We start from the raw sequence: 24066 nt of genomic DNA on the forward strand, positions 1-24066 counted from the left end.
CTCTTAAAACCTTGCATAAGGCTGAAAGTGTATCCCCTTTCCATTAAAGCTTTAGGGATTTAATTCCTATCTGAGATACTGTTAATCAGTCAGATGATGAGAATGGTACTTGAGTCGCTCATTAGAATGTTGTGTTGACATCTTCAGTGTCTTCCTACATTGAAGATCAGACTAGATGATTTCATGCGATAATAAAGATGTTCCTAACTAGGAAGAATTTCCAAGAAGAGTTTCCCTCCTTTCCCCTTTTGATTGACACGTATATTTACCAGAATATAAGCATACACGTGCTGTAGCTCCACAGAAATTTTACTCTGGAATACCCTGTTAAGTTACATCTTAAGAATACAAAGCCAAAGTAATATAAAATTCAGCGATTATAGTGTGATTTCCTTAAAAAGCTTCTACCTAGCACTAGTACTCCTTAGCAGAATCTGGCTTAGACTTTTAAAGATCTTATTGACTCAGATTTATATGACCAGGAAAGACCCTTTTATGAAGTGCTAATATAGGTGAAATAAATAGAAACATCTGAGCTATGTCTCTCTTAGGGCATTCTTCATAGCCCTTTCCATCACTGAACTTCTCTCCCCTTTTTGATGGAGTAAGCTGTCTTGGCAGAGCATATTACAAGGCTGCTTTCCGTTTTCAGGCATTTTACAAAACCACAATTATAAGAGGATTACTGTATGGCTTTTTATTTTGCTGCACAGTAAAGATCACATAGACAATGAATGGTTGCATTTTTTGTACATAGGCTTATTGTGCAATTAGTACTTTTGAAGGCAAAAGAGAATAATCAGGGATGAAAACCTTCAACATACTTTAATACCCTATTGGGGGGATGGAGTAAGTCTTAGAAGCTGTCACTCCTAGGATGACCAATAAAAACACTTGCTACTAACATCGCATTTGTAGTTGTCTACGCTTACAGGATGTTTTCTCATAAGCAGCAACTTTTCTTAGCTGCTTTCATCTGAACACCTAAGACCTAAAACTGGTAATAGAAACGCTATTACTTCTAGGAGTTTTAATCACTTTGCTGCTTCTGTAAGTTGATATTACAGAAGTCACAGAGACTTCCATTTCATTTCAATGTGAATCATTAAAATAATTCTAAGTCTTGGGTTTAGTTAGGGCTTACATGTATTAAGTACACAGGTTTGAAGTCTTATTCAGTATGAGTCTTTTTAACTCTGATATCTGAAATATCTGAGCTTGAGTCTGATTTAGAATGCTTTCTGTACTTTTGTAGTAGATGATTAGGCAATATTAATATATAATTAATTATATATCCGCCTATAAAATTACTATTGCATAGTGAAAAACAGTTGTTAAACAAGAATAAGCTGATCTAATGTTACAGGAATTAATGCAGTCTGGGAGTTGTTGTAGCTAAAATATTCTGGCTAATCTCAACATTTTCATTTATAAACTACAGTGAATTTAACTTCATTGTGACCTGTGCAGACTGCAGAGATTATTTTCCTTTGCCTTTTGCTTTGACGTGTGTATACACATGTATACCTCCATATGTGTGTATTTTGCTAACCTGACTTCTCTTTAAGTATGAGGTTCTTATATATGAATCTTAATTTTCAAAAATCACTGCTTCTAATCAGCCACTTTAGAAATAAAGTTAGTGTTCTGTTGAGACCCAGATTTGGAGAGGGGAGAGTGATACTGTGCTTCTAAAGAACTTCAGATCTACATCTGATGATTTCATATTATTAGTCTATAGAAGATGCTGCATTAGATTCTGACTGTAGACCCAGTGCATAATTAGAAAGGAGGTAGAGGAAATGACCTGAGAAAACCATGAGATGAACCATACTGTCATGTCTGAATTTGAGTTATAATTGTACTATTTTAATAGAAGAACAGTGGGAAGACCTCCTGAGTCGATAAGTGGGTATTTATTAATAGTTTAATACTCTTCTTAATAGTGCCACAGTTAACAGAAGATAGTTGATTCTTATTTCCTTAAAGAATGCAACTCAAAGCTTTAAAATCTTCAAGTACTCCTTTTCTTTGTACAGTCAACAGCAGGAGCATCATTACTGGCTAATGCCTCACCTCTGACTCTTATGGCATCACCCCTGTCTGTAACCAGTCAGAATGTGACATCTGCACCATTAACTCCTTTTGGGATGCTGGGCGGCCTTGTACCTGTGACCGTGCCCTTCCAGTTTCCCTTGGAGCTGCTTGGCTTTGGGACGGACACAGCTGGAGCGACAACCACCTCGGGATCTACCTCAGCGGCTTTCCACCACAGCCTAACTCAGAGTGAGTGCAATCAGCTACCACACTGTGCTATCAGGAAAGATGCATCCTGGAAATGGAATTTAAGAAGAGAAGCAAAAAAGTTCTGGGAGACTCCCATTTGGTTTATGAAAATTCCTACAGGAGAGTAAATGTGATTCTTCACTGGTAAAACTTTATTATCCAAATTAAGATAATTATGAGTCACCTTTGATACAAGCTTAACTTCATTGTTACATTTACAGTATATGTTTAGTTTTGAACATGCTTTTTTGGGTGAACTTTTAATCCTGTATCTTTAGAAAAGAATAGAGCTTAAAAATCTCCAAATGCCACAACACAAATAAGACTTAATATGGTGAGTCCTTAAAATATCCTTAGCTTAGTAATCTTGGATATCAAACAGTTCTCTTAAGAGGAAGTATCAACCCAGATGGCACTTAATTAATTTTTTTTTCTCCCTACTGCTTGAAAAGAAATTCTTTGGGGTTTTAAGCTGTATTAATTCTTGGCCTTTCTGCTGAAGGCAATGACATGAAGAGTTGCATCCCAATAGCAAGGCATGGTCCTAACTCTGACTTTTGATTAACTATATCTGAATAGGTCTGTTTCTGTTGACTTATTCCAGCCATCAGAATGTTATCAGGTACTTATTCTTTGTTGTTGAGATACACCTTCAGAAATCAGTGCAAGTTAGCATGCTACTATAGCTAAAAATAAATATACTATACCCTAAAAATAAAAATTTCCTGTTTCATAAAGGCTACCTCTTGTTTTTAAGGTTTATCTTTGTTGCTCTCCTTTTTCCCCTAGACTTACTGAAGGGTTTACAGCCAGGTGCTCAGCACGCAGCAACACTGTCTCACTCACCTCTGCCTGCTCACTTGCAGCAAGCTTACACAGGTAAAGACACTGTGTTTTTCTTATTGCTTATTTTTAACTTAAAGTTAGATTTCTGACCTAGACTGAAATAAAACGTGCACCAGAACTGAAACTGGTTTAAAAGAGGTGCAGCAGAGGGACAAGCTTTAGTAGCAGCTGACAGTACATATTCTATCACAGCAGTATTTAAGGAACCTGAACTTTCTTTTTTTTCTTTCTTACTTGTCTTCAATGTCAGGAGCAAAGAAAAAAAAAAAGCTCAAAACCATCCATTATCATAGCACTTCTATAAACCACAGTGTATAAATTCAGTTAGTGGGGGGGGAGAAAGGAATACTACTTACTGGACCCTAACATGATTATTTACAGGCTGCAGAAAGTCAGTATTGGTGAGATTATTTTTTTCCACTCAGTTATAATTTCTCCATTGGAGGAGAAACTGACCTTCCAGCTGGAAGCTTCTTCATGCTTCTCGTAAGAGTGTATACCTATGTGTACAGTGTAATGATTCCCTAATGAAATATTTGCCTTCCCTGATAATTTTATCCTTGATAAGAGTTGCCTATTTTGGTAGAGAAGCTTGAAGTAGAACATCTTTTTTTTCTGTTTGTAAGGGTTGATGCTGAAAACTATCAAAAAGCTTTAGAAAGTACAGTTTATTTAGACTCTTTTCTTTGCCATCTGTCGGTATTTTGTTTCGGTGGGTTTGTTGGGTTTGGCTTTTTTTTTCCAGAAGGAACAGGAAGGGTGGGAGTTCTTCATCCTGTTCTCAGCACCAAAAAACTGAGCAGTGTTGCTCAAAGAGGCTGTGGAAACCAATTGACTTTATTGAGTACAACCATAATTTTTTTGTCACAGTAAGTGCCATGGGTTGAATACTAAAATACTAAAAATGCTTTATTAAAATGTAAAAGCTTCCAAAGAAAGGCTTGATTTTTTTTTTAATTTTGACTTTCAAAAACTTCTTTTTGGTATCCCAAGTTGCAACTTAATCTTTAGAAAGATGTTATCTTTCCATCTGAAGCCTGATATCTCAGGTTTCAACAGTGCTATTTCTAATAAATGAACTATAGAGAAGATGCAGTCTTCCACCCTGTAATGTACATTTTGGTAATGCTAAAGCTGAACGTGCTAAATTCCTGTCTCTTTTGCTGTAAGTTATAAATTAAAAGGTCACTCATGCTTTTATTCTTCCCTTTTGCTATCTCTAAATTACAGATGGAGGCCAAAGTAAAGGGGACACTAAGTTACAGCGAAAAAACCAGTGACTTCTGGACAAGCAAGGGAGCTGAAGCGGTTCTGGTTGGCTGACAGGATCTGCCCAGTTGGGAAAGTGCTTATTGTCACAGGGCTGCTGTTTCTGTCGATGTTTACATATTTTGATCCCAAGCACTGTGGTGAGAGGAAGAAGAAAAAGAAAACAATACTTGATCAAAGAGAGAAGGAAAAGGAGGACTGGTCCTCCTGGTCATGCAGACTGGTCATAGTTTGATCTTAACTAAAGAAACAAGTTTTTTTACCTGTTCTGATTGGCTTTTAAAAGAAATTGATCGTCAAACCCACAGCAGCACAAACATATGTTTTGTTTTGGTCTTTCTTTCTGGGTGATGTCCAATGAAGAGTTGAAAGCATGAGAGGAGCTGGAATTGGTTTCTCCATCCATTGCGTAAGGTGGAATCATCCCCTTCATTAGTGCCCAAAGTGCCCAGTTATGATGTGTAGGTCCTGAGTGTACTATACAGTTGTGGATCAAAAGTTATCTAGAATAGAGGTGGTGCTGGGGCACTTTGTATTGTAATAAAACCCTTACATGAATGCAATTTCCCATACAGGCATGTTTTCAGCATTAGAAGGCTGTTTTGGCTTTAGGGGAGCCTACAGATGGATGCAGTCTAATTAGAGAGTTGTCTTCAAAAACAGATCTCTTGGCCTATCAAGATGTGGGAAAATTTCTTGCTCCTTATTTGATTGGGTTTTTTTAAATATGAATACTTAAGGGAGGAAAGGGTTGGAAATTTTTCCATTTACATGAAAACCTACATTTTATTGGTCAGACTAGCATTTCTTGCGCACATCATTTTTTTTTAAAGGCACACGGATTTTTCAGTCCATTTGTTAAGCTTTGTTTTCCTTTGCCTTGTGCTTATCTGCTACTGAAATTAAGTAATGTTCTACTCGTTTATTTTTTATAAAACAACCAGTTCTTTACTCATTGTAGATCTTCCTCATCTTTCATCTAACTCCTCCCAAAAGCCATGCATTATACAGATTTGGTAGATAAAGCAAGCTGTCTGTGACCTGTTCCAGAGCCAAGTTAATACTGCTTCAGGCATTAGCCAAAGAGGAGTCGTTCAAAAGCGACCAGAGGTGCCTTCTCTTCTGGGGGCTGAATGGGTTGTCTCCAGCATGTCCAGCCCCTGCTGGCCTGGGGAGTTCCTGACCTGAATTCTTTCTTGCATGGTAGCACAAGACTGCAAAGCTGGCTTTTTTTGTTTGGGTTTCTTTTTTTTAATAGCAGTACATCGACTGATTTATTTGTAACGTTAAGAGGTATCCAGCATACGTTGCACTTTCGATACTAGGACAGAACTTCACTGTTGAGTCCCTTGCTGTCAGGTGAAAGGAGAGAATAGCAGAAAGTGAAATAAGTCATAGGGGAAAGGAGCAAATAAAGTCGTATGATGTCCTTCTCCTTGAACTCCAAAACATTCCCTTGATCAGAGATGCTGAAATTCCTAGTAACTAGTCTTTCCAGTAGTTCAATTTGAGAATGAACCAGTGACTACTCGTTATCTCACACCTTTCAGAGAGACTCTGACCCTTGGATAACGAATCTTCTGTGTTTTTTTTTTCTAGATTAACTTATAGCTTTCAGGTTTCTTTTACATGTGATTTATTTTTCTTAGACCAGACAAACAATTTCTTTTCTATTTAGAGCTCATTTTAATTTTATATAAATATATATACGTGAATTTAAAATAATATATATTGTGTATTTAGTATAAAATGTTGGGTTGAGCTCAGCAATAAATGTTTTTGCACAACACTTCTGTGAAAGACAGATTGAATTAAAATAAGATGCATTAGTTCATTAATTTCACTCCACAGCATCTGCCAATTAAATGCTTTTTAGCTAGTGCTAACATTTAGTATGTGGCATGTTAATTAGATAAGCTTGCATCTCCATCATCAAGGTTAATTTTGAGTTGAAACATACAGCTACGTAGACCCTGATATTCTTAATACTGAAAATTCTGTCAGAGTATCATAATATATTCAGAAGGCAAGCTTTATCTGATTTTCCTCTTCTACCACCACCATCTTTTCTCCAGGAAGAGTTGAAGGAAGATAACTTTCAGGTTTTGAGACCTAACAGTTCCTGGCAAGCTGCTGATTCTCAGAACTGTGTCAAACCGCATACTTCTTAACAATGTATGTAGCTGAGGGAGCTGCAGCAGTGAGCATCAGACAGCAATATATTTAAAGACCCTGTCCTAAGAGAGTTCTACCTCTTCTATGTTTTCTTCATCAAGGCATCTCATTCAAATTGCTGTCTTTTGTCTTCATATTTGAAGAAATTTTAGACTGGGAGACTTGGAGCCCTTTATACAGCACAGATTTCCTTTCAGCATTCCTCCCTTCCTGGAAGTATGCCTCATCTTCAGTTAGGGAGTTTCCTCTCTAAATTTTAAGAAGGGTAAGAGTAGTCCTGTCTGTGCAGCCTATTGAGCTTCTCAGTCTTGGGAAACAAGTAAACTAATGCTTACTGTGGAAATAAGCAGTAGGATGATGAGAATAAAGATGACCACATGTTCTTTGTGAAGCTAGTTCAAACAGCCCCCCGGAGGGTAACTGTTCAGTCATTACGCTCCTGAGCTTCTTTGGAATCGGCAACATAGCACTGAAAGGGTCTACATCCCCTGTTCGCTGTTTTCCCTGGTTAAATCTAGCAAGGCCAAGTTAAAGGAAATAATAGAGTGGCTCCTAGAGACCTTTGTGGGTAGCATAAACGGGGTGGGGAAGAGAAAGATCTCTGCAACATCCAAATGCAAAATTGGGTTAATGTTTTACTATTTTCTGCACAGCAGCTCTTCTAAAGACATTTTCCCCGAAGTTTTTACTACTTTTTAAGGGCCTTTGTTAATAAATAAACTGTAGTTGTACATACTAAATAACCCTCAGTATTCACAAGCAATAAGAAAGCCACGTAGAGCTGTCTTTTCCAGGCAGCAGGGCTGAACTTGGTTTGGGGACTGTATATGAGCGAACACACTAAGCTCACTGAAAGCTCCAAACACATGCAAGCAATAATTTCAAACACAGGTTTTAGATGTTAAAACCATCTGGGTAATACTCTCTGCTACATGATCCAAAGTCCCAAAAGTCATAGTAGCTATTTTAAATCCTTTCAAGACACTTGCAGAGAAAGAAGGCAGGCTAGATGAAAAACAGGCTGCAAAGCTTCCTAATATCTTGGGACTGTAACTGCAGTGTTCTCCCACTCCAAGATGCAAATGGCCTAAATCGCTTTGTCTGGCCTTCTCTGTTGATACGAGAAACATGACTTAATACCGATCAACTAAGTCACAAGTGTGGATGCTGTGGGTTTCACATCTGTTTTCTGCTAATCAGAAGTAACTTTTAATTACCTGGGTTCTGCTTCTTGTTTGAATCCGATCAAAGTTGTCTGATGCACAGATTTGGGGGTTGGACAGGTGCCAAGAGCCTGTTTCCTTCCTGGAGTCCCATCACCTGACCCTTCCTCCACACTCCTTCTCCAGTTGGTGCAAGACCCCTGAGGACATGAAAACAGAGAAATCCTGCAGCTCTCCCAAGCTGTCATCAGTTGTGTGAACCATTAACCCTCTGGGAGTCATCTTGGACTCCAACTAACTTTATCACATTTGCTGCTACATTCGTAAAATGAACTTTTGGGTGTATTTATTAGCAAATTTTAATCTAGTTTACAGGTTTTTGTTTTGAGTAGTTTTTGCCCACAGATGGATTAGAAGTGTTGGGGTGTTTGGGTTGGTTTGGGGTTTGGTTTTTGTTTTGTTTTGTTTTTTTTAATTGGGTTGTTTTGGGTTTGGTTTTTTTTTTTTGGAGTGACTTGGTGAAGGCGCAGTGGTCCCTTTTCTGCTTGTGTTTTGGATATGTCTGAAGATGGCGTTGCAGGGAAAATCTGTAGCCAAGCTGTGGAAGGCTTCCTCCCACACCTAACTTTCATCTTTTGCTCAATCAGGGAGGGGGATCATTAAAGGGACACTTGGTTTTTGTTTGGGTTTGTAATTTTTTATTTTTTTTACTATAAAATGAACCGGAAGGTGAAAGCAGTAGGTAAATGAGTTATTAATTAACACTTTATGCAATTTTAATTTTATAGACATTAAAAAAGGTTGGTAGATTTTGATTGGTCCTAGCTCTGGTGTAATGGCTGTTACCCTCCATGACTTACTTGATTCAGGCCTTTGTCCTTTGTTTAAGTGCCTTTTTTTTCTTTTTTTTTTTTTTATTATTTTTTAATTTTATTTCCCTACCCTCTTTAAACTGTTCTGAGAGATCCCGAAGTGCTGGACTGCATTTTGGAGGAAAATCTTAAGCTTGCCAAAACGGCTTTATGCTGTTAAACTATTTTTCCCTTTTGTAAAGAAAACAAAACAAGTGTGTAATGTGTGTAGCTGCTGTACCATCGCATTGGTTCTTTGTGCTTGTGCATTCTTTCTCTCGCTCACACATATACGCACACACACACACACACACACACAAATACAGACATATAGCAATATTCATGAGAAACCTCTTTATCCTTCTGCATCCTGCTGGTTTTATTAAACGCTTGAAAGGGGAACGCTTGTGCAAAGATGGCGGTACAATAAAAGAGTGTGTGAGTGCATATATGTGAATGAGAGAAAAGAAGTGGCTAATGGGAATGAAACTTCTTGCATTGTTTTCTGAAGGTTTTAAATTTGGATCTTAATTAGGTCACAAGTAAAATATTATGGGCCCTGTCTTGGCAACGTTATTAAATACAATTGCTGAGGCAGCAATGTGTGGCTAGCAAGCCCAAGGAGGGGGGAAAGAAAGAAGGTTAAAATAGCAGCTTGCAACAAGTTTGAGTTGAGATGAATCACAAAGAATCTTATGTGTTGCATCTGTTTGACATGAGTTACTGAAAGGATTCACACATTTACCAAAGTTGTTGCTTTCTACTGTGCATCATATGTAAGAAGGAATTTGGTAAAACCTGCCAAGAGTGCAGCTGCTAATTGAAGTTAGACCTGGCTATGCTTCTCATGCTGCCTAAAACATTCACCATGAAGTACATTTCATGTTGTACTTTCTATTTGTTGAGATTTCGTCAATGGTTCTTTTAATATAATGAACAGTAAGTTCCTGTGTTGTTAGCTGCAAGTGAACCCTCATAATAGTGTCTGTGCTTGTTTCCTTGTTCTCTGACAAAATTAGCAAATCTGCAATAGATCATCTAGTGATTTATTAACAATTCTGTGCCAATAATCTATCTTAATTTATGATTATTATAAATGTGTACCTGAAATTACCAGTTCACTTGTTGACCAAGTGCTAAAATTAAGGTAACATATGTACACATCACTAGACTGTGCTAGTTCTGTGATGTGTTTTCCTGGTAAGATCTAATTTTGAGTTGCAATATGAAAAGGAAGCATTTGCTTTCCAGAATGGGAATGGAACAAAGAGTCCTTTGTAAGTGGAGAATCTACCTAGAGAGCAGAAAATTAGATACTGAATATCCTGTGGCAGAGAATAGCCTATCTGCTGTTTCAGTTCTTAGCTTGTCTTCACATGTTTGAGTGAGCCTGTTTATGTAAACCAGGCCATAGGCAGATTACCAGTTTAACGGTGCCAGTCAAAGATAGGACTGTTGCTGGTAGGTCAGCTAGTTGCAGTGATAGTGAGAGTCCTTCTTAATCTGCCTTAGTGTATCAGTGGAGTTTGCCACATCCACCAGTGGCAGTAAACTGAGCTAACCTGGCTCTTGTGTGGCTGTTTAATTTCCTTTGAGCACATGTGCTCTTTATCCTAGGCTGATCTGTGAGATGGGGAATCTACAGCTGGTGATGCTGGACTGTTACAGTCTTTTTTAACAAACGCAGCTGCTGTGAAAAATCTGTGTCTATCTACTGCTTAAGAAATCACTGCCAAAACAAGCAGCCAGAAGTACGCTTTACTGGGCCACTGGAAAGATAACTGTTGTGTAGGGGAATGCTTTGTTTGTAGAAACTTCTGGTGCGGCTTCATCATCCTTTTTCTATGACCCGGTGATCCCTTGCTGCTGTAATAGCCTTTTGGGGCCATAGAAAGCCCTGCTGCTGCTATGAGTTACGCTGAGAGATCAGCATGGCCTGGAACTGGCCCAAAACTGGGGAAGTACAGAGTTTCCCTACAGCTGTTTTTGCACACTCCTCATAAATAAAACTCTGCTAATCTTGTCAGTAGTCAAGGATATAGGTCTGTATTTTGTAGCCATTTTGACAGCTGTAATTCTACAGAGCAACTCTAGAAAAAACAAACCCATGTTTTGTATCTAGAAGTGGATTTCAGTCTCTTTCCTTGCTGTCATCTCCTGCTTAAGTAATAACCATTGACTGTAAGTTTTTCCTTTATGGTGAAGTAACCCAAAGCAAGTGGTGTACATGTTGACTCCTGTCATGCGCAATACTAAGCGGTTTTGGTTTGGTTGTGTGTTTTATTTCTTTTTGCCCAGCAGTGTGTGCAGATCTATTTTATCAATAGACAGTTACGTTTATTACTGTCTAGTACCAAGAAAAGAAGGGATAGAGAATCAACCAAAACCAGTCAAGAGATACCACCATCACAGGCCAAAACAAGTAGCTGCTAAGGCAGCCAGAGCTTGAGACTTAACCAGATTTCACCAGAGAAGTGGGGGAAGAAAATTTCTTGTGTTCTCAGCTTTTTCCAGATAAGGCCTTAGTTTGATTAGTAGTCACTAATATCAACTATGCAGATAAGTATTTATGTGTTTCAGTGTTACATGCATTCCCTCCCCCAGCTACCCCTGTTACCACATGTTGAAGTTTTACCCAAAGAAAATGGAGTTGTTTTTTTTAATGTCTGTACTGCAGAAGTCTGGTTTTGCTAACGTGAAGAAAGAAATTTTTATTTAAAAAAAGAAGCCCTTTCACTGGTGCAACACCTAGTGTCATGTGTCATGAAGTTGCTTTAAGAGGGAAGCTAAAATTGCCTCTTGTGACAGGTTTTAGTCTGAGAGTTTTTAGGATTTTCAGCTCTCAAAATTGGTGTTAAGAAGCTACAGCACTGTTAAATGTACAGATTGGATTTGGGGAGAAACTAGTGAGACATCCCAGGTTTCCTTCCAGTATCAGAAGTGAATTAATTTCTCACTTAAATGAAGTTGCTTCTAAACAAGGGGAGTCACCGGCTACGCAGTAGCTGGATCTTTAAAGAAAAGCTAAATTGTGATCCCCCGGTTTTTCTCACTGATCTTTTAGTCTTGTATGTAGTTACAAATAACAATTTAGCTCAGAGGTGAGAACTGTAGTGTGTGTTTTATTGCCGGTGATCCCATCATGTAGCAATTAGTTCCATGTTCTTGCATAGTTCTCAAGATCCATACTGGAAATAGATGGAGAAATTTTATTTTTGGACTACTGTTAAAAAAATAAATTGCAAAATTATTACTTTTTACCCTGAAAAGTCTACTGAGCAGCATTATATTTTAGCAGTTAAACTAGTACCCTTGTTACGTGATTTGTCTCTTGTAGTCTTCTTTTACTGAGAGTTAGAAGCATTTCATGAGTAATCCTTAAAATGTTGGCTTTCTCTAGCTTGAAGTCAGGTGCTTATAATAAAAGGGCATCTATGATAATAACTTCTGATGATACGAAAGCACTATGTTCAGCATATTTCATTGGGGAAGAAAAAAAACACCAGGTGTGGGTGCAAGTCCCTCTAGTTCTGCCTAATAGTGGCCCTGTGAAGAACAGTGCGTCCAAATACCTGCCTACACAGCTAATGGTAGTGGGGATCATCTCCTCGGCAGAGGTTTGGCCTCAGTATCCTTTGTTTGGTGTCATTTTAGTGTGTGTGTATATATATGTATATGTTTTAGCAAGTTCGGTCACTACTAGCTTAACTACCTGACTTGCTGTGGTCCCCAAGACAACGAAAGGCTGGGAAACGGGCAAAGTGTTGTCCTGTCTTTCACTGGGGAGCGTAGCTGGCCAAGTGTTTTGTTCTAAACCAATGTTAAAATCACAGCTAGAATTCTTTGCATTCCTCAGCTTCAAACAAAGGAATGCACAGTTACTACGAGATGGTAAACCTGTTTTGAGTTGGTGATTCCTGTGATGCTTTATTCAGTCCAGCATAGATTTGTACAAGGTCACCTTCCTCCCCTTAGTGTTCACGTATTTTGGATCATGGGGCTTAAAGAATCCGAACAGCTGTGTGCTGTTTACCTGATGAGCTCTCCAGGGCAACTCTCCTGTGAAATGCTCCCCTCTTGTGACAACAAGCCTGAACAACCAAATGCAGCTACATTTGGGTTGAAATCACTTCATTTGGATTTTTAGGGAGGTGTGTTCCAGTAACTTCATGGGATACTGTGTTCTTTCCTCTCTCATAAAACTGGACCTGGATGCAAGTTTTGAGGTTTTGGGTTGGTTGTTTTGGTTGGGTTTTTTTTTTTTTTTTTTTTTTTTTTTTTGTAATAATCTCAGGACCTGAAAGATTGTAGCATTTAGTGTGTCTTAAAAATGATGTACTGTACCAGCCATGGATTTTGTAAATACACCTGTCTCCCTTTTTTGTATTTTGATTTTTTAAAAGTGTGTGTAAGGCTCTTTGCCAGCGGAACTGGTGCCTGCTTAATTTCCATCCTGAACTGAAGCAGGAAAAGGAAGAAGCTGCTGCCACAGAAAGCCCGCATCAGTTCCAAATGTGTATATTGTTCTGGTCAGTTTAATGGCTGTTAAGTCTTTCGTTACTTGGGAAGCTGGTTTGTTCCCCTGCACGTTCCCAATCGTGGCTAGTGGAGCCCTATCAGAGAGACTAATTTTAAGTCTCTTCTGTGTGACTACTTCATGTTTTCACTCCTTCCAGATACTCAGGTCTGCTATCCCTGAGAAGTCTGGCGTTTTCGGCGGTCAGGACTATAGGACCTCTGCAAGAACAGCTGGAGAGCATTTCTCATTTTACCAATGCTTTGGTCCAGGCACAGAAATAGGGTTTGTATCTGCGATGCCACCTCCACCTGTTCTAGAAGGGACTTGCCTGTGTATTTTGTGCTTTCCTGAAGGGAGTGCAAAGATTTATTAGTAGTTTTATTTTTCGGCAGCAGATTTAGCTCTGGGATCCAGCCTTGCCGGCAGACGCCTGTTCTGCAGGAGGAGCCTTACCCAATTCGGCGTTGCTGTTCCCTGTCCCTGACTGCGACAGGCTTTTTTCATGAGTGTACTTTTTATTTTCCTTTTTTAAATGTCATGTGTCTGTGCTGTATTAAATAAAGAGGAATGTACATATTAGCCCTGTCTCTGTGATCTATCGTAGCAAAAGTGACGCAAAAACGTTTCACTCGGAGGGTTGTCCTTGGGGCTTTTGTGTTGGGGTTTTCAGTGCTGGTTTTCTTCGGGGGTAGGTGCCAGCTTTATTCAGTCTGGGCAGCCACAAACGCAAGGGCGATGCTGCGAGCAGGGAGCAGCGGCTGAAAGCTACCAGCCGAGCAGTAACAAAAGGAGCTCTTCTTTGGTAGCAGGTGCCCCCGAAGCACTGCCCACTGCAGCCGCTCAGGGAACCACGCATAACCCCGCCCCATACCCCCAGAGGGCCACACGGCTTCCGGCCCGCGAGCCGCGCGGAACGGCGCTGCCCAGTCAGAAGCGTTCCACCCTTTCCATAAAAGGCAGATGGGCGGGGACAGACGAGAAGTGCCTACACAGAAAACAACTTTTCGCGGCAGCCCCAGTGGCCTAATGGATAAGGCATTGGCCTCCTAAGCCAGGGATTGTGGGTTCGAGTCCCATCTGGGGTGGACTGTTTTTTTCTGCATCCAGGGGATAGCAGCGCCCTGCAGCTGCTTTGGAGCGTTACAGCCGCGTCCACTTTCTAGAGCGTTGGCCCAGGATTTCCGAGGGTCTGCGTCTTCTGGGATCACTCAGCGCCCCTCTCGGGCTCTATCGAGAGACCTCGGACACACACGTGGGCTGCGCGGGGGAGGCAGGAGGCCAGGGCCAACTCACCTCCCCCCAGCGGGACGGGCCCCTCCGCTGGTCCCACTGACCCCGCTCGGGACTGGCAAGCGGCCCCAAGGCGTCGCCCCCAAACGAACGGCCCGGGGCGAGAGAGAAGAAGCGCGCGCACGGGCCTTGACGCGGCCTCTCCTCGATACTCGACCTTCGGCACTTGACCTCCGCGGAGCACGCAGAGCTGGAGGACGCGATCGCCCGACTCGGCGCTCGATCGCCCGCCCTGGCCGAAGGCGCGAGCGTGGAATCCGCGCGCGCGCGCTTTTGGCCGCTTTCCTTATTGGCCGTCGGAGGGAGAGGTGCGCAAGATGGCGCCGCTGGGCTCTCCGTTGCGGACTTTGCGCGGGCTCCTGCGCGAGCTCCGCCACGCCAGCGGCAGGGCGGGCCGCCCCTATCGCGACACGCCTGCCTATCAGCATATCGTCGCGGCCTTCCGCGCCAACCGGGTACTAGCGGGGTGCGGCTCCCCTCACTCACCCACCCGTTCCTGCCTCTTTCTGCCGGGGAGGTGAGGCGGGGCGGGATTGGCCCCGCTTGTGGCGTCGGGGCGGGGTGTGAAGTCCCCGGGGCTTGATGGCTGCTCTCTGCAGGTGACCAGCGAGAAGCTGTGCCGGGCCCAGCAGGAGCTGCACTTCCAGGCTGCTACCTACCTCTGTCTGCTCCGCAGCGTCCGGGAGCACGAGGCCCTCCACCAGGAGTACCACGGCCGGGGTGAGCGCTCGCCTGAGGAGGTCGCCGGCCTGGTGGGCTTCAGGTTGCCTCAGCAGCCGGGAGGGAAAGGCTGAGGTGACTCTGCTGACTTACCTGTTTCTTCTGGAATAAAGGTCCTATCATTGAAACTGGCTGGGGTTTTCTGTCAGTCCTGGGTTGCAGGTGTGGTGTGATGTGAGAGGCAGCTGTCGTGGAATGGGAGAAGGACTGTTTGTAGTGAGAAAAAGTAACAGCCTTTGCTGCTAAACTGCTTAAGGAGGTGCAAGGGTTGTTGGTTCCCCCCTCAAAACCTGTAGGTAAGAGAACTGGCCTATTTACTGTAGATTTGCCAGCCACATTCTATACATGGGGAATTTTCTACTCTCCCAAGACTGAAGGTACCTTCTTTGGATCACTGGATCCTGGTGAGTGCAGCAACAGTACAAACCTCTTTTTTAATCTTGAAGATTGTTTTTTCCATGGTGGTGAGCTAGAAGCAATAATTAAAAAAGCCAAATACCACTTCATGTGTTACAGGTTTCCCAGTGTCTCTGAGCGGTTGGCTCTGAGACTGTAGGCTTCCTATGCTGTTCTCACACACTGAGTGAGTCTCACTAAAGTAAGCGGATGACTGCCAATGACACTAGATACACCAAATTGCCATTTTCTTGTCTTGCAATCTGGAACAGCAAGTTTCTTTTAAAAAGAAATACTGCCTTACATTGTTGCTTTCCTCTAAGAAAAGGGTTGGATTATATGCAAAATACATAGAAGCACAGAAACACAGAATGGTTTGAGTTGAATGGACCTAAAGATCATTTAGTTCCAACCCCTTGCCACGGGCAGGGGCACATCCCACTAGACTAGGTTGCTCAGAGCCCCATCCAGCCTGGCCTTGAACACTGTCAGGGATGAGGCAGCCACTGCCCCTCTGGGAAGCCTGTGCCAGGGCCTCACCACTAAAGAACTTTTTCCTAATGTCTAATGTAGAACTCCCTCTTGTCAGTTTAAAGCAATTCCCCCTTGTCCTGTCCCTACCTACCCTTGTAAGAAGTCCCTCTCCAGATTTCTTGTAAGTCATTTTAGGTACTAGAGGCTGCTGTAAGGTCTCCCTGGAACAACCACAACTCCCTCAGCCTCAGACCATTTCTGTAGCCATTATCTGGACTCACCTGAGCAGGCCCATGTCTTTATTATGTCGGGCAACTTATAATGCCTAAAAATGTGAGGCTGATTTATATGGGGCAGGAGCTATAAGCAAGGCTAACAAAAAAGTGCTTGTTATTTTTTATTACCAAGAAAAACAAGCTATCCTGGCAGAAAAGCACTGCAGATAGGATGACATCATCTAAATCTATGTATTTTCCTTAGTCTGTATTTAAAACTCAGAGATAGTTTAATACCAAAGAATTGGGTATTAGTGTTAGGCACAACAGATACTTAAAACTGGGGAGACTCAGGGTACTTAAGTAAAGTACAGAGATGTGAACTTTAATGTTCTGTAGACCAGGTTTGCAGTTCTTGCCATGTCTCACTGGTTAAAACTGACAGGTGTCCTTTTGACAAGTGTTGATACCCTAGGTGGGAAAGTACCAACTAATTTGCAGTGACAGATGAAAATCAGAGGAGGTCACTATACCCTGAGAATGGCTGCAAAGTATTTGTTGTTCCCAGTTATTTAATGCAGCTGCTTCATTCTGCAGTTTACTTTTCAGGTGGACTGAAGGTTTGCTGCATCCAAAGGCTGTGGTGCACTGTTCTGGAAGTAAAATTGGTTCATTGAAAACAGTTCTGGAAGAAAAGCTGAAATTTGGCCAGAAATAATTAAAAAAAAACCCAACAAAAACTAAAACTAAGGTTGTACACTGTGATTATAAGTAATAGATATTTTTTTTCAATTTTCTTCAAACATGCTAAGGTGCTAAATAAAGAAAATTTTAAGCACTATTGGTATCTCTTCCAGTTACATCCCCTTCAATCCAGAGTAATGTAACGACTAACAAAAGTAAATTTACATGTTAAAAGAAAACCCAAAGCCGGGCCTTGCTCTGAGAGGAGCACCCGGTAGGAAACCTTTTCCTGAACGTGTTACAGAAGATTCCTGTCTGAGCGTTTCATCTCTCTGCAAGCTCTCGTGAAACCCAGATTAAGTGTGGCAGGAGTTTTCATGGCTTTATGTGTTGTTTTCTTAAATACACCGTCAAAGTTGAGCACGATTCTGGTCGCGGCAGTCGACAACTGATTCTTGTGACAGTCCTTGAGAGCTTTGGGGCGCTAGATGGCAACACGGTGGTTAAGAAAGGGAGAGCTGCAAACGCAGGTGTTAGGATAGATTAAAAAAAAAATTACAGAAATAGTCATTTTGAGACTGCATCTCGGTGTTCTGTAAGCCGAATTAGCTGCAACAACCATCGGTAACGTGAGGAGGGAGGTTCTCTAAAAAGCGAGTGTTACAGCAGCTTTTCTCAGCACTGACATAAGGACGAAGCCGTTAAAATGGAGCTGTCAGTTCAAGAAGGGAATTGTCCTTCGGCAGCCTATTCCGTCAGCGCTAGCTCCGGCGTACATATCCGTCCGAGCAGTCGCGGGTCTAAACTCGCTCCCGTCACCCAGTGAGCGTCCCATCGATGAGAGGGGATGAGCGAGCAGGGCCGGGCTGCGAGCGACGCCCGTTACGCGGCCAGTCTCCCCTCCGGCTTTGTGTCAGTTTCAGCCCAGCCACCTGCTCTGGCACGTCAGAATCGGCCCTCGGCAAACGTCCGGTTCGGTCTCCCCTCACAGAGGATGAGAACTCGGATCGATCCCACCGGTGATGGGCAATGCCCGGCTCTCGCTCCCCGGGAGCCGGAGAAGCCCCTCCACGGCCCCGCCTCGCCCCACCGCCGCTGACCCGGGGATGTCACAGTGGTTACCCGGAGCCACCCTGCCAATCCACCCGTCTCAAGAGTCCAGCCTCGCGGCTCAATCAGAAGCCTCGCCGCGCACTGCGTCACCGGTCGAATACCGCAGGCCGTGGCCAATTAGCGGGCGCCAAGACCCGTCCGCGCTGACGTCGCGGCGCGGCTGAGGTGGGGGGGCCCGAGGGCGCGTGCGCGCGGGTTTCCGTTACCGCTGGCGCGCGCGCGTGGCAGGCGTGAGGGGAAGAGGGAGGAACGGAGGGGAGAGGGGAGGCGGCGGCACCACCGAGGCACGCGGGATCGGTTTCCCGCTTCGTCTCCCGCCATCAGCGAGAGGCAAAGGCAGCTGTCGCTTCCCTCCTTCCCCCGCCCGCGGCGCCGGGGGAGCGGCTCCGCCCGGGCCCGCCAGTGACGCGGGTGGGAGGGCTGAGCGCCGCGCCGGGCCTCGGGCCTTGTAGGCCGCTGTCGGCGTGACTCGGCCGGGCCGGGCCGGCCCCCCCGCGCGCTCAAGATGTCGGCGCAGGCCCAGATGCGCGCCATGCTGGATCAGCTCATGGGCACGTCCCGGGACGGTAAGTGACCCCCCGGCCGGGGATGGGGCGGGGGAGAGGGAGACGGGGTGGAGCCGCCGAAGCCCCTGAGGTCACCGTGGTACCGGGCAGGTCGGCTGGCCGGCCGTTCACCGTGATTGGTAGGCCCGGGACCCGCTCCCTGCCCGCCTTCCCCCGTGGGGCGGGGCCTGCTGAAGGCCGTAGGTTAGCGCGGAATGGGTGCTTTCGTCGCTCCCGCCCCCGGGGTCTGGGGGAGTCAGACGTCGCCTCCCTCCGCGGAGCTGCCAGCGCCGGCCCCTGTGCAGGCAGTGGGAGGCCGCGCTGCCGTTTCGGTTGCGGTTTAAGCTCGGATCCCCTCGGTACCCAGGGCTCGCGGCGAAAGCGTGCCGCTAAAGGTGTGCGCGCTGAGCTTTCCCGCGCAGCTTCCGCTGAGGAGACAGCAGTTTGCTAGATTGAGCTTATGAGGGAGCAAACTAGAACCCCCCCCCCTCCGAACCAACACCCGCTATAGTAGAGCAGGAATTGGGGATGGGGTTTTTTGGTGGTGGTACAATTTTGCGTAAAGTCTGACCCAGACCGTCATTTCAGTTAGCAGGTGGGTATGGTGTTGCTTTCTGAAAGAGTGTAGTTAGCCCAAGTGAACTAAGTCTTTTAAAAACGAGCCCCCAACAGTTACTTAAAAGCTTTACGTTTAGAGGCAGTAATCCCAAGAGGGACATATTATATGTACAGTCAGGTTTGTGATTGCTGGGGTCACATAGTGAGCTGAAGATTACCACTGTGTAAAGCTGCTCAGAATTTTTGTCAGGGTGTGTGGCGATTGACATGAAAGTTTGAACTGGCAGTCGCCCAGAAATCCAAATAGCTTGGAGTCTGCTAAAAAAAAGCAGTTCCGTTTTTCTGTGTAGTATTTTATATATAAACAAGGGAATACTGCATCCGAGGATAGACAGCAATTGGAGATTATTCAAATAATAATTTGCTCTGCACGTTGTACTTGCTCTTGCAGATGTGTTACATGTTTGTTGAGTCTTTGTGGTGAATTAATGGTTACCTGTTTTCCTATGCACCAAATAGAATGAATAAGCTACATATTGTATGCTCTGTCTTGTATGGTGCCAGTCATCGGTTGGTACTAGGGTAATGTCATCTGACAGCTTTTTTTTTTTTTATAATCTAGTATTTTAAATAAATGTAATTAGTTTTCACTTACCTGGTGTATCATTAATACCTTCTGCTAGGTGCCTACAGTTGTTTTTAAACAAGGGGATGATAATCTCATTAAAAAACTATTGTTCTTCCAAAACTGCCTTCCCAAGCAAGGCTGGTTAGTGAGTAGTCATCCTGCAGGACCTGATTTAGGGTGTTTTAGACTTGCTCCAGAAGATTTTTGAATGCTTCCTGTTGTGGCTGCGTGTGTCCAAGTGCTTGGCAAAGTAACCATACACATGGAACTCAAGTCTTCCCAGTGCTGGCACCTAAATTGCTGTCTCAGAGCTACCTAAGACAACACAGAAAACTTAAGGGGGGGGAGCTGTGTGACTGTTTCCATTTATGAATGTGTTTTCTGTTCATTGGCATGATTTACCTGTGATAGCTGCTTAAAAATGCTGAGTGACTATAAGATCTAAACCAAGAAAGGCCATTTCAGGCTATATTTCCTTTAGCTTTGTGAAAATAACAGTTATTTTATTGAGAATTGTATTCCCCCACATCACTTGCCCTGTAATTCCCAAACCACATCTGCTGAACTGTTTAAAATCTAACTAGTTAGAGAGGCAGCATTTAAATGAAATGGGCAGAATGGGGAAGGATAAGGAGGAAAGACTGCAAAGCAGGCGTCCATTATTGGATTAAGTGAGGAACTGAAGATCTCAGTGTAACACAATTTTAGGTTTTGGTTTTGTTTTAAATTCTGTGGAGTATTATTTAAACCAAAGTATGCACAGGGATTGAAAGTCATCCTTTTCCTGCAGAGCTGCTACTTACTAAATTCAAGGCCAGGCTCAAGGTCATTGAAATATTGCTAACCTTGAGAGTAGTGGGGTTTGGAATCATCTGGGGGTTTATGTTCCTATCACCTTTGACAAATACTGTGTTTCTAGTAACATGCAAATTGCAGATTTTTATCAGAATGTGCAATTTTTTCACTTCTTTGTAGAGGGCAGGTTTCACTTCACTACTTGTCCCCATTGCCTTTGGTTGATGTTTGTGGCTTATGTTGTTCAGAATTACCAAAGCACTTTTTAATTTCTTGATTAATAGAATTTTATGCTTTACAATTCAGGGGTTTTGGGGTTTTTTTCCTTTTGTTTTTGTTGGTTGGTTGTTCTGTTTTGTTGAAGTGCAAGTTTAAAATTCTTCCTTGCACAAGAGACAGATCAAATATTTAATCTATTCAGTGCGTATAGAATGAACTCAATTCCAAGCCAATGGTAGTGGCTTGATACATAGTCTGTATTACTTTTTAGCTTATAGTATCATTTGTAGAAAAAGGGAACGTGCTCTTTGGAGAATGTTCCACAATTGGATGCTCAAACATGGTTTTAGAAGATGAGCTGTAGGCTGTAATTTATGGAAGTTTGCACACTTCCTGTAACTGGTGTCCCTTGGGCCAGAATGGAGAAGCTTGGAGGATGTAGCTATTAAATGTTTTTATGGATTTGCTGTTAAGCTCTGAGAGCACCTAGAAAGCACAGTTCTGTATTGGTCAAATTGATTCAGAAAATACCCACTGAACTGTTAAGAATATTTCTGAGAAATAAACGGTGTTACTAAGGTGTTACTAAGGAGCCTTCTAATTTCAAATAGAGTTATCCAATGTGTGGCTGTCTAGAACTAGGTATATTGTTCCAGGCCTGTCCCTTGCCCTTCCCCTGTTGTTGCAGGGAGGGAGATCAGAGAGCTGTGTGACTTTGGCAACCCGTTTCCTCTCTTGTCTGAATTTTGGCAGTGGGATGATGCTCTTGTTGTCACACAGTGTCACTCAATGTGTGATGAACTGCAGCCTGGTACCTGCCAGGATGTGAGGTTCAGGCAGTGCTGTGCTGCTCCGTGCTGGCCTTTGCTCATGTGACAGACACCTGCCAGGCAATGAAACAGAAGGGGCTTGGCAGATGCTCTTCAAGAGTTTCCAGTGAGTTGTAGTTGTTAGGCTTCACAGAATTCCAGAATGGTTTGGGTTGGAAAGGACTTTAAAATCATCTAATTCCAGCCCTCTGCCATGGGCAGGGACACCTCACAAGTGTTGCTCAAGGTTCTGTCCAACCTGGCCTTGAACACTGCCAGGATGAAGCATTTACCACTTCTGTGATACTTCATCTGTGACATCTCAAAAGCAATTGTATTCTTAATACAATGAAATCATTCTGTAAATGGCATGTATGGTTCTCTTACACACCTGGAAAAGCACATTATTTAAAAACAAGTGTGTTTTAAAATTCCTTATATACCTAACTTCAACTTCTCTTGCACTCTTTTCTGGCAAGAAGTGGAAAACTGGATTGGACAATTGGATGTGGACCATGCCAAAACTTTTTTTTTTTTTTTTAAGTTAGATTTTGATGTTAGTAAAAAGCTGGACTAATTTAATACAGTCATGACTGCAGGTTAAAACAAAATCTTCTCTGAAGTATGTCCTTCCCTACTGATGTACTGAATCTGGCATATAATTAACTAGATATACTAGATACTTAACTAGATACTAGATATTTAACTAGATACTTAACTTAAATATAAACTACTAAATACATAGTGTGGGTTTCCCAAATACTGAGAAATAGAGTGCTGAAGGCCAGGTGCTAATCTTATGAAGTTACATAAGAATGTGTTTGTTATATTATTTCATTTACTGCTGGAAGTTAAACTAAAGGACTTTTTATTACATATGTCAATAGTTAAAAGATTAGTTCAAGTTGAATTTATTCTTGATGACCAGAGCTGTGGGAACCTGTCACTCAGAAGTATTAGAAATAAGCTGATAGAAAAGTCTGATTTTTTTTTTTTTTTGGTAATTTTTTTTTGGTAGTACTATTTTTCAACTGTAAAATTGATTGAACTTTTTTTTAATAATATTTAGGCAAACCCTTTTTTTCAGTCCATGTCATCTAGAAAACAAAAGTGACCCTTATGAATGGGATAATTGTTTTAAATCAATTGATTAATTTAAAAATGGAGTGAAATGGTAACTATTTATATTAGTACCCCTGGAATTTTATTTCTTTTTCTTCCAGGATATGACAGAATTGAGCAAAGATTGCCCAGTTTTCTTTAAAAGGCCTGATTGTAGAAATCCCATTTTATCTTAAAACAGCTTACGTTGCTCAACTTTTTTTTTTTTTTCCTGCCAGGTCAGTTACCTGCTCACCTTGCAAAGTGCTAGAGTTGGTGTGAGGAATCCTTTAGAAGCAGAGGGTGGAGCAGCATCATTACTTCTGACTGTAGTGCAGGCAGAGCAAATCTGAATGGCCCTGGAACCACATCTTGAAACTGCTGGACTTCACTGTTGCAAAGAAATGTGGTGGTGGTTTTCGTTTTTGTTTTTTAGTAATTGCCACTACATCAAAATTAGGTTGTAGTCTAGAAATACAAAAGAAGTTACTTAAATTATTCTTAAGAGACAGGTAAATTTGTGCATGCTTCTGAGGCTTACAGGTGGTCATGAAAATTTTCTCCCAAGCATCCTAACAAATTCTATTTTGTATAATTATCTGAAACATTTTTAGAGGTATAGAACCTGTGTGTATGAAGTGCCAGTTAGCAACTCTTCTGTTTCATCTGCTAGGTTTTTGACTGAACTGCTCACTGTGCTTGGAGTCTTTAACTCAGTTCTAGATCACTTTCTTCTGGCATTGAAACTTAAAATATCCTTTTTGCATCTACTCACATCTTAATCAGTTTTTTCTGTTCTACGCTAGCCACTTCAGTTACCCTTAGTAATGGTTACTAATGTGTGACTTTTCTGTCCTGCTTGTTTGGGAGGAGTTGAAGTGACACCCCTCTGCTTATCTTAGTCATCTGGCATTTGGTGACGTGCTTTTTATGGTAACAGAGGTGCAATCTATGACTTGGAACCCATTTTTTAATCATTTCCATATGGGCAACGTGTGTACGTAAGGGTGGCTGATGTGTTGATGTTGGTATTATCAGGGTACATAGATTTTGTTTTCCACTTTGCTTTATACTCTATAAAGGTGAAAGGTAGTATGTGCTTTTGAAGTTTCAGTATCTTGTCAGTTACTGGAGGACTGATAGCCATTTGGGTAGCTTCAGGCTGAGAGCCAGGTTAGGGAGCCAGGAGCCTTCTCTGAGAGCTTTTCTTTAAAGTAAGGATCAGGAACAAAGGAAAGTCAGAAAAAAATATCTTTTATACACAGATATTTGCAAAACCTATCTAAAATGTTGAATTGATACCAACTCAGAAGTCTGAAAGTAGTAGCAACATATGAACTTTGTTAAAAGATTCTTCATTTGTCCATCAAGAGTGACCAGAAGGCTTTAAGAGCAACGATCATGTTTAGT

The 24066-nt window shown here is 42.4% G+C and overlaps 3 protein-coding genes and 1 non-coding gene across 6 annotated transcripts in view; all 4 read left to right on the top strand.

Annotated features, from left to right (window-relative positions):
• UBN2 (ubinuclein 2) overlaps positions 1-6190 on the top strand; it is a 50426-nt gene extending 44236 nt beyond the window's left edge. For all 3 annotated transcript variants that reach the window (XM_061362533.1, XM_061362523.1, XM_061362513.1), the window contains 3 exons: positions 2040-2286; positions 3076-3165; positions 4363-6190. In XM_061362533.1, the coding sequence (XP_061218517.1) occupies positions 2040-2286; positions 3076-3165; positions 4363-4412 (387 nt within the window). In that variant the 3' untranslated portion in view covers positions 4413-6190. The remainder of the gene's footprint in view (positions 1-2039; positions 2287-3075; positions 3166-4362) is intronic.
• Positions 6191-14121: 7931 nt separating this feature from the next.
• TRNAR-CCU (transfer RNA arginine (anticodon CCU)) lies at positions 14122-14194 on the top strand. Its single transcript has one exon. It is a non-coding gene; the product is annotated as a tRNA-Arg (tRNA).
• A 499-nt stretch (positions 14195-14693) lies between these two features.
• On the top strand, positions 14694-15242 carry FMC1 (formation of mitochondrial complex V assembly factor 1 homolog). The gene is made up of 2 exons (XM_061362630.1): positions 14694-14854; positions 14999-15242. Exons 1-2 carry the CDS (start codon positions 14717-14719, stop codon positions 15191-15193), a joined length of 333 nt encoding a protein of 110 aa, XP_061218614.1. The 5' UTR covers positions 14694-14716; the 3' UTR covers positions 15194-15242.
• Positions 15243-18190: 2948 nt separating this feature from the next.
• LUC7L2 (LUC7 like 2, pre-mRNA splicing factor) overlaps positions 18191-24066 on the top strand; it is a 33693-nt gene continuing 27817 nt past the window's right edge. Inside the window, exon 1 of the mRNA XM_061362598.1 lies at positions 18191-18567. Coding sequence (XP_061218582.1) covers positions 18507-18567 — 61 coding nt within the window. The 5' untranslated portion in view covers positions 18191-18506. The remainder of the gene's footprint in view (positions 18568-24066) is intronic.

Source organism: Neopsephotus bourkii, unplaced genomic scaffold, assembly GCF_033783945.1.
Source record: "Neopsephotus bourkii isolate Nb327-2 ecotype Australia unplaced genomic scaffold, CSIRO-AGI_Nbou_v1 NB_107, whole genome shotgun sequence".
Classification (NCBI taxonomy): domain Eukaryota; kingdom Metazoa; phylum Chordata; class Aves; order Psittaciformes; family Psittacidae; genus Neopsephotus; species Neopsephotus bourkii.